The 10,037-nt window shown below is 34.9% G+C and overlaps 1 protein-coding gene across 1 annotated transcript in view; it reads right to left on the bottom strand.

The window, feature by feature from the left end:
• Positions 1 to 4,858: 4,858 nt before the first annotated feature.
• Positions 4,859 to 10,037, bottom strand: part of bco2 (beta-carotene oxygenase 2) — a 23,248-nt gene continuing 18,069 nt past the window's right edge. The window contains exons 10-12 of the mRNA XM_015397297.1: positions 9,633 to 9,815; positions 8,009 to 8,119; positions 4,859 to 6,700 (exon numbers count right to left, since the gene is read on the bottom strand). Coding sequence (XP_015252783.1) covers positions 6,584 to 6,700; positions 8,009 to 8,119; positions 9,633 to 9,815 — 411 coding nt within the window. The 3' untranslated portion in view covers positions 4,859 to 6,583. The remainder of the gene's footprint in view (positions 6,701 to 8,008; positions 8,120 to 9,632; positions 9,816 to 10,037) is intronic.

The raw sequence follows: 10,037 nt of genomic DNA, 5'->3' as shown, positions 1-10,037 counted from the left end.
ATTACATAGGAGCGGGTCTCGCAGCCATGGATGCGGACGTCGTGGAAGACATTTTGTCCCGTAACGCTCGCCGTACTGTTGGGGGGGAGAAGCGGTGGGGGGAGATGTTCATGTTGCTGCAGTCTGACCGCTAGATGTCGCTAAAAGTTACACACTGTAGCTTTAAAGTACAAATTCAAGTCTCCTCCCATTACGTTTCACAGATCACATTCTTTTAATTTCAAACGCTTTCTCCTGACGTGCACAGTGACCATAAAGAGGATGTCGGTAACGTCCTTACAAACGAATAGAAATACTTCATTGCTCCTTACTCTAGAGGAAGGCTCGCCCCCAGGGGTGAAGAGAGTGTGATCTGCAAAATGCAATTTGAGAAAAATGCAATTCATAAAACTCAATCTGAAAAAGTGAAATAAAACAATGCAAATATAAAATCTATACCAAAAAAGTTGACATATTTAAGTACATATAGTCAATTTAAAAAATGAAATATGAAGAAGAAATCTGGGGGGAGAAAACTAAGTCTAAAAAAACAAAACTTTTTTTTTCTGATTAAAGCTTTTATAAAGTCAAATTTCTGGATTGTTTTTTTCTTTTATTTTTAAAATGTGGTCGTTGCTTGCAACAGAATTGGAACTAAACTCAGTGGTAACAATTCACAACAACCATCATAACTACCGTTTATAAATGGTAAAGAGACCATTTATTAATGATTAACAGATTTTTTTATTATTTATATTTGATCATCATTCATAGACTGCATCTAAACCAGTTATGAAAAGTAAAAAGATTATATTGACCTGCCATGTTAGATTAGCCGTATCCCTGACATCAGTGGGCTTAAAACCTTAATACATTTTCTATTTACCTTTTATAAACGGTTCAAATGCAGTTAATAAAAGGTTAAATTATCTGTTAATCATTACTGTAAGGTAAATTCTCCATCTATAAATGGTGGTTATGATGGTTATTGCAAAGTGTTACCAACTCACTCCAAAGAAGACATTCGTTTTGACACAGAACATGTAAACTGGGTTCCAGTTTGTGGTGTATCTGGTTCCTAGATTATTTTCTACCAATTGGGGTGTGATAAGGAACAGCCTGAACAGTTCATCAGTATAAAAGGGCAACATGGAGGCACACAGGAGGAATAAACAAAAACATGCACCTAATCACTGCTGAGGTATGGTAGAAATATTTATAAAGGATATAGAGAACCCACTCTCCAAGGAGAAGAAGATGATAACTCCATGCAGAAAGACAGCAGGCTGGGATTCGAACCCAGCACCTTCTAGATGGAAAACAGAAGTCTGACCACCTGTTCCACCATACTGCCCTCAGCTGTTAAAAATTACATAAAATATGTTTTATCCTTGTGTTTTTGTGCAAAATGATTAGCCATACTTAAACACATACACATCTGTGTACTTGATTTTTACACACAACTGCTATATTTGTGTGAACGTGTGTCGTAGTAGCTGTTAACAGTTAAGAGTCTATAAATTCACACTCATGTTTTCATCACCCATTTGCAATAAAGGACCAGTTCATTTATTTATTTAAGCTGTAACTTATAACAGTACCCTGGAATTATTCATGAACAAGTCCAAACCAGAGCTCAATTTGTTCCATATGTCAACCAAGCACAAAAGAAAAACATCTTGTGAGCATGTTTAACTTTGAAACGTTACCCTGTGATCAACTTCCAGTCCTTGCAATGTATTGTGAAGGCTGCCACCGCAGATGTAAAGTGAATGGTGAGAAGTGATCCCAGAGTGATCGTTTTTAAATCACTCTACTCGTTACTTTCCTAAAATGTTTGCTTTCGCCTTTCACTGAAGCTGAACTTATAGCTGTTGTTAGCTTTTCCTGTAAATGGTTGGCTATGTATTTATTTTATTTATTTTTGCAGAGCTACAATTCTTTCCCCGCAAGAGCTGAAGTCAGTGTTTTTTTAAACGTCTCTTTATCCAAAGAAGCTTTTGGTGTTATTAATATCACTGACACTAAAATGAGCTAAAAATACATCTAACGCTTCTTATTCCATGACTGATAACATCCTTTTGAAAATACAAGTGTTGACCTGAGACCTAAAAGTATTAATATCTTTTGAACCGTGTCACTTTTTTTAAACATTAGAGCCACAAACTTTAAGATGTTTTAATAATCATATATGTGACAGACCAACACAGAGTAGTATATTATAGTCAAGAGGAAGAAAAAGTGATTCTTTAAGGTTTGTCTCCTTCAGCTGTGAGACAGTTACTGAACAGGGGTTGTCATAAACGGCCACAGATTCTCAGATTGACATCTAATTAATTTTAACACATCAATACGCTTCAGACAAACCACTTCTTTAAACATCTTGCCAGGCCCAGTTTTCTTTCCTAAACTTTTATTAATTTATTCATGCTCTGTATTTATCTCCACCTGTGTTTTTAGTTTAATGAACTTCCTGCTAAAAAAAAAAAAAAGCGCTACGTAGAGCATGATGCTTCCATTGCTGTGCTTTTTAATCCAGGGTTTCTGCCATATGTATTTGATTGTCACAGAAAAATAAAAGCTGCCACACCTTCAGCATGAATTACAAATATTCAAAAACAATAATAGGTATATAATATGGGATGCTGCTTATTTGTGCAGTTATTCTAATCATAAAGTTTAAAAGAAATTTAAATATCAGAACACTTTAAAATTGCTTACATATTTTTTTTGCCATTTGGTAATTTTTCAGACCTTTCCAGCAACTTTTTTTAGCTGACTAGAAACAAATCTCGTGGCTTTTCACTGTATTTTAGCAAGCAGGTTCTACTCTTACCTTCCTTTGATAGCAAGAAGAGCCGCTGTGAGTCTACCCTACTTCCCTAAGTTTTGTCTCACAGGCAGCTGTCTTGTCCTGAAAGTGCTGCATGCACTCGGAGCAACGAGAACAAAGGTTATGAGTGTGTCATTATACTAATATATACTGAATGTGAAACTTTGCTGTAAAGTTACACTAATAGAAACAAACAAACAAAAACAAAAAAATTTAAATTAATGGCAACTTAGACCTATTGAGATTCTTTTTGAATTACATGAATCTTCACTCCTATAAAATACAGTCAGACAACCAAGTTGAAACCTTTAATTAATGCAAGCGCTGTTGCCTGAAATCCTCCAGTTCTAACATTAGAGGGGTTCCTTTTAGATTGGGGGTCCTGTTGCTTTAAATGTCTCCTTGGAGCAAATTCTTTTTCCTGCTCTTTCTTTTGTTCACTCCTCTGTGGAAGTTTGCATCCTTTCTCTGGCAACACAGGCTGCATAACAAGTAAAAACCACAGTTAATCCCTAATGTTTTGATTTTTATAGATCTCCCTCTTAAACCAATGTTAAAATTTAATTTTCAAACTGCTTGCAATTTTCTCCTTTGTGTTAGCTGCATTTAAAATTACTTTATTTTCTAGACTTGTGCAAAAACATCTGCACTTTTGTGTCAGTCTTCCCTTATTCTTTTAATTGATTCTTTCAGTCATTTATTGAAGGAAGAAAAGTGCAGCTTTCATCGCTTTCATGGCCGGCCTGTCCATGCTGGGTTCAGAGATGTCCCCCTGGGCCATTGTTCAATCATTACAACATAACAGGATCGGTAAGAGTCAGAAATGGGGCCTTTTATTATATATTTGCTACAAATCACTCACAGAAAGCAGATTGTAGCAGTTTTCCCTTAAAACTTATCTCCCTTTTTTTTTTTTTTTAACAATGAAATGTTTCTGGATGCAAGCCATTTCAGTTCAGCATTGAAACCTCGGACCCAAATGACTAAAATAACTTCTTGCCTAAGAGTGACCTCTAGTGGACAGAGTTGGGACTTTTTAGTGACCTTATTAGTTGTTTCAATCGCTGTTCTGGTTCATAATAAGGTTAATTATCTTATTGGTCAGCAAATTATTTAAAAACCCTTAATTCCAAATGGTTTTAGAGAAACCCAAATAATTTTCCTATAACCCTGAAGATGCTCTTAAGGTGATAGAGGGCTGTCTTTGTTACTGTTTTTATGAACCTCTGAAGGTTTAACAGGTCTGAAATAGACAGTGGAGTCTGCGCCATGGATGTCAGTCTGTGATGGAGTACTGACTGCGGCTGTACAGCCTGATCCTGGAGCCACAGGTTCTGTTGCAGATGCTGCAGGTTATAGTTTAGCTATGGTTATAAACACTTTATTAACCACATACTAACAGTTTAAAAACTGCTTATTAACACTTTGTCAACACTAAAACTAAACAGTTTATTAGCAGTTGCATAACAGCTTATAAGCAGTTCTTTAACTAATGTTATTTTATTAATAGATTAGCTTGATTCTAGGAAAAGTTGAGCTACAGCCTTTAAACAGTTTAGTAACCAATTACCAACGGTTCAGCTATAAACAATTTGGAAACAGCTTATAAATAGCTTTCATGTTCAAACATCTTTCTCATCTTGAGATTTGTTTTGCTCTTTAGTTTATTTAGTGGCTTTTTGGTTTACCTTTCATGATCTAATAGATTTACTTAGTAAAATTTGAAGAATTTGTTAAATCCCCCACACAGACATTTTCAGCTTACTATGTGCTGTGAGAATGCTGCATTAACTCTCATGAACTTCCATTCGTTTTAAACCCTGAGACCACCTCTGAGACATTACCTGACCCTGACCAGAACGCAGTTCATAAAAAATAAGGTGGGGATCAGGAAAATGTTCTGTTTGCAACAAAAGCTCCCCACTTCACTGGCAAAACACAATAATGGTTCTAACTAGCAGTGCAAATGGAATCAGACACACACACAAACACACATTCATGTGTAAAGCATAAAAAGAGAATACATCAAAAATTAACAAAAGTTTCATTTTATTGAACCGTTATTGGTATAAAATATAGAATTTAGTACAAAAATCAGTAAACAGGTTTTTTCCTTGAAAAATCTTAGACTTTGGCAGCTTAGTTAATACTAAAGCACAAAAGTTTAATAATACTGTAGTGTTTAAAAAAAAAAGAAAAGAAAATTGTAATTTCATCTAACAGATTGATAAACAAGCCTTTAAAACAATGTATACAATGCTATCAGCATTCTGTCAGTAACGATGGCGGATCTATGAAAATAAGAATACACGTATTTGTTAGGTTTACAGTTTGGTTATAAACAAGAAAAAACAGCAGCTACCTGGCAGAAACATTTAAGGCTGTGGACGTGGAGAGGAAACACTCTGGTGGTTCAAATCGAGGATCAGATGAAAAAGAAAAAAGTTTTTAGTATAGGACATTTTTTTTCGGTGGCAGCCCAGCTTTGTCTGAGTGTCTCAATAGAAAGGAGCTGCAGTAATGAGGATGGAAATGCATTGTTAATGTCATAGGTCAGAAGAAAATGTCAGAGTGGTTTAGCCTCTTTGAATGTTCCACATATAAACCCTTCTATCAGATGGGAAACAGCAGCAGAGAACCAAAGCAGGTTAAAATCACCAGAAACTGAAGCTAAAATTTCCACCAGATAGTTAAAGTGAAAAAATGAAAGATAAAAAAAAAAAAAAATTACTGGTTTGAAGGATCCTGAGTTCTGCTGCTACAAGATCTGCATCATGGATTTACGGTCAGCATCATGTCAGGCAATGTACCAGATAGTTTAGCATTTAACTTCTACAATCCTGTCTTTAAATTGTTGTTCCATCATGTTTAGAGGAAACTAAATCAATTAGAGCTCCTTCAGGCTGTTTTTTCGTACCCCTTTTTTCTTGCAAGCATATGTACAAGAATTTGAATACAGAAGCAGGCATTCAAAATGGCCCTTCCCAGTCAAACGCCAGCCGAATGGAAGCCCACTTGCCTGAAACTCCTGGGCGTGCATATTTTTTACTCTGACTCCACCCTTTCACTGAATTACAGGGTCTGAACAGGAGATGACGGTTCTCTTAAGATCTTAATGTCCACAAATCATGACAGAAACAATATTTTACTACATAGATTGATGTTTAAAAAAGAATTTTAGGGGACAAGACAAGGGCCAGCCAAGAGCCCAGCAAGGAAAGTGGAGATATTTTAAATGGGTACTACTGTATAAGTTGGTTTAATGGGCTGTAGCATTAGCCATGTTAGCAGTGAGCTACATTTACCATTAATTCCTAATTTTTTACACAATAGGTAAAAAAAAATGTACACAAGCAGCAACGTTTAACTAGCTGCTTGCAGCCTATGATTGGTGGAAATTGGCCGTTTGGATGAAATAGAAATGGGCGTGGTGCTAATTAATTTGAATTGATGTAAATCGAGCAGAACCATAATCGCACTTTGTGGAGATTTCACTTTTGTGGGCTTTTCTGGTTTGAACAAAGTGTCCACTTAAAAAAAACAAAAAAAACAACACTCATTTAGAAAAAAAAATTAAATCCAGTTTGCGGCTGATGGCTGATTTCATATCTGCATTAAATATTTAAAGTAACTCTAAACCCAATCAGAGCTGCTAAAAGATACTACTAATAGAGTGAATGAATATCGTAAAAATCTTTGGTTAATTCTTGATGTTTACCTACTGCATTATATTCAGTAACTTTAATCCCTTTAATATTGATAGGCACTGATTTATGCAGAGACAGAGAAGGTACCATGGAAGCCATAAGGCATGTTTACAGGCACGTTGGCCCGACCCAGCTCCTCAAAGGTTCTCGCATCCAGAACAAGGAGAAAGGTTCCTTTATCCTGCAGAGAACATGAAAAAGAAACAAAACAGGCATGTCAAGAACGGCCAAAGCAAAGTTCTATGGAGTTTACTTTAGTTTATATTTTAGTGCATACTTGACAATAACCTTTTGGTCACTTTGATTAAGTATTTAATTCAAAAGCTTCTCACATCTTGAGAAATTGTGAAATACCATCCATGGTGGGCAAGTTATACTGGGTCCAAAATAACTCCTGTTTTCTTCTATTAACATTTTCTAGTTGGTATCTAATAAGGGGCTGAAATAGGAAAATTCAATTCCATCCCCCTTTTTTTTTTTAAGATGTGTGCTTTGGAAATAAAGAAATTCTCTTCTTTTTCAAGTCACTCTTAATTCATATGAAAAATATCATTCAGGGTTTTCCAAGGCTAAGGTAAGTTTATTAAAATAGTCTGTAAGGAAGAAATTAATTTAGAAAAGCAGAAACTTCATAATTGAAATAAGTGTTTAGGGACACAAATACTAAGTTTGATCTTTGATTTCTGAAATGTTGTGTTTTTTTTTTATTAACCATGAACAATAAATTACATTTTTTCCTTTCTAACGTAAGTCATGGTGTGATTCACTATATATGATTCTGTCAAAAAATATTTACCAGTCCTCTTCTCTTACTGTTCAAGTAAAGTATAAATAGTATAAATAAGTGTGTTTCTACCTTGAGTATAACATTGTGAGGTAAGTAAAATGATCTGCATACGGAAAAAGATGTTTGCACTACAAACGACAAAACATTCTTTTATTTTAGTTGCAGGATATATCATCTTATCTTACAGGCTGAAATGCTAAATCTGTTGGCAGATACTTTGAGTTAGCCGATTAAAATTAAGAGCGAGTAAAATTATTTTCAGAAAAATCTATTTTGTTTTAGATCAGTTTTTTTGCAGGGTTAAATCCAACGTTAAACTCTTGAACATACCTTTGGCAGATATTGCTGTTGTAATTACATAAGTACATTTTATTTATTTAGCAAGTTTCACAGATAAAAAAACAGAAATGGGTTCAGATATAGCAGGTAAATTAAAACATGAATAAAATCACATTAAATTATCAAAACTCAACAATGCTTAATAATGAATGCTGTCGAGAAATCTAAAACCCATGATAATGGGCAAAACAGTTGTTAAAAATAACCTTCAGTTATTTAAAAATTTGTTAATTTAAAAAAGCATGCAATAAAAACTTAGACATACATATATTTTTCTTAGCACAAACAAGATATTGTTGTTTATAGTATTTAAAAAAAAGACTTCCTTTAAGTACAAATGAGGCCGAATGAGGAGAGATGTACCTGTGAGGGTGTGAGAACCACAGACAGGATGACTCCATCGTCCTCCTCTACTGCATCAGGCGACGGCACAAAAACCGGCTCTGATGGGTAGAAGCCCTTCTGGTTCCAGGCCTGCAATCATCCATCATTCACACATCAAACCTCACTAATTCAAATCTCCAGCATGTTTTATGAAAACCAGCTTTCCTGGTTTTGCATAATTCATAAAGTTAAGGTTCAAAAGAGTTTTATGCCTGTTGCTGGTGAATATTCTTAGTCATCCAGTTCTTAGTCATTCCGAAAAAGTAAAAAAAAAAAAAATTCAATTAAAAATGTCAGAATTTCAGAATTAGTGTTGAGTTCCAGGCTTTATAGAGTAGCCCAAACAAAGCCTTGTTTTGGTTTAGAAAACGTGGAAATTGAACCAGAAGAACAGGTCCGCCCCTTAGTAACGGGGAGTTGTTGAGATCTTTGTTTGCCTGCAATACCTGATACTGGTCTATGCCTCTACAGTTATTTAATATTTAGTTTGCTGAGTTACATTTAAAAATAAATGTACTTTTTGAGGTAGATGTATTTTACCATATTCCTACTTAATTGATAATCTCAAAAATAAAAGTATTGCTATTCTCACTCAAGTTTATTTTCTGCTTGCTATTTGTAAATCAGAGGAATATGCAGTGAACAGATGCATATGCAGTGAATACATGTCAGATTAAATAATACTACTTATACTTCAGCCATAGTATCTAGTTGTTACTTTATTGTATGTCTCGTATCATGTCCCTTGGTTGTGCTGTACTTTTTACATCTCTTTGCAGGCGATTAAGCAGACTGAAAATGTTTTATCATTGTCTCCCTTTTATCTTCTCTTTCTTTCATCTTTTCTCCTTTTTTTCTGTTTTTCCTTTCCTGTTTTACTTACATTGCAGTGTCCATATAATCTGTAAAACTCCCTGCATAATTATAATAAAGCAATTTACATGCATAAAACAAGTGGAACACTATGGCGATAGTGTACTGCTCCACTTGTGAAAACAAAATCTGTTGGGCTCTTTTTGGCATCAAGACAATTATTCTTATTGCCACATTGCCAGACAGGACACTGTTAATAAAAAATTTAAAATAAAATAGATAAATAAAAGTAGTATTAACTACTAAAATTAAAACAACTTAGTCGCAGTTTTTATTGGTGTTACACCAATCAAAACCCTTCTTTAAACTGCTGCCTAGCATTTTTTATTTTTTTTCTGCTATTCTGAGTTTTTGTGTTTGATAATGAGCTCCTAGTCTTTAAAATTAAGAGGCGATGCTGTGGCTAAAATCTTATACTTTAAGCTACAGTTTAATCCTCTTCATTTTTCGTTCCTTTGTTTTTCACTCAATTAATATTCAATATGCAAATGTTCCTTTTGACTTGCAATCATATTCATTTATTTCTCTGCCAATGTCCGTTTATTTGGCCATCTCTATTTTTAAACAATCCACGATGACTTAAGCACATTCAGCAAAGTAAAAACATAATTGCCCTTTCTGCAACACTGGGTTCAAACCCACCCTTCTCTTCCTGATATACTCACAATACAAATTAAAATGCACCGCCTTGTGGGGATAAACACAAAGAAACCTGGAAATGACTACACACCTTAAGTGTCTTGTCCTTTAGGTCCACCTTGAGCAGGGAGTCTCCCACCATGTGTCTGAAGCCACAGCCATAGAAATAACGATATGGTTTGGTGTTAAATCTGCTGTAGTTGATTTGAGGGAACTCGAGGCCACCGTACTGGTATAGGTCATCTCCATGGAGATCCTCATGTTGGCAGAACACCTGTGGACAAAAACAGGATCATCAGACTTTTGTTAGATCCACTCATTTAGAGTAACGTTGAGTCATCAAATTCCATAAACAGAAAAGTTAATTTTAAGAACACCTGTATATACTAGTTTTTGGCCCCGATACCTGGCTGTGCAGTACTGGCTGATACTGATACCATACCAATACCTGCTTGAAATTGATATGTGTGTATATATATATATATATATATATATA

Source organism: Cyprinodon variegatus, unplaced genomic scaffold (assembly GCF_000732505.1).
Source record: "Cyprinodon variegatus isolate N-32 unplaced genomic scaffold, C_variegatus-1.0 Scaffold850, whole genome shotgun sequence".
Classification (NCBI taxonomy): Eukaryota; Metazoa; Chordata; class Actinopteri; order Cyprinodontiformes; family Cyprinodontidae; genus Cyprinodon; species Cyprinodon variegatus.
Note: the sequence above shows the minus strand (reverse complement) of the source record. Positions and strands in the feature narration are given on the sequence as shown.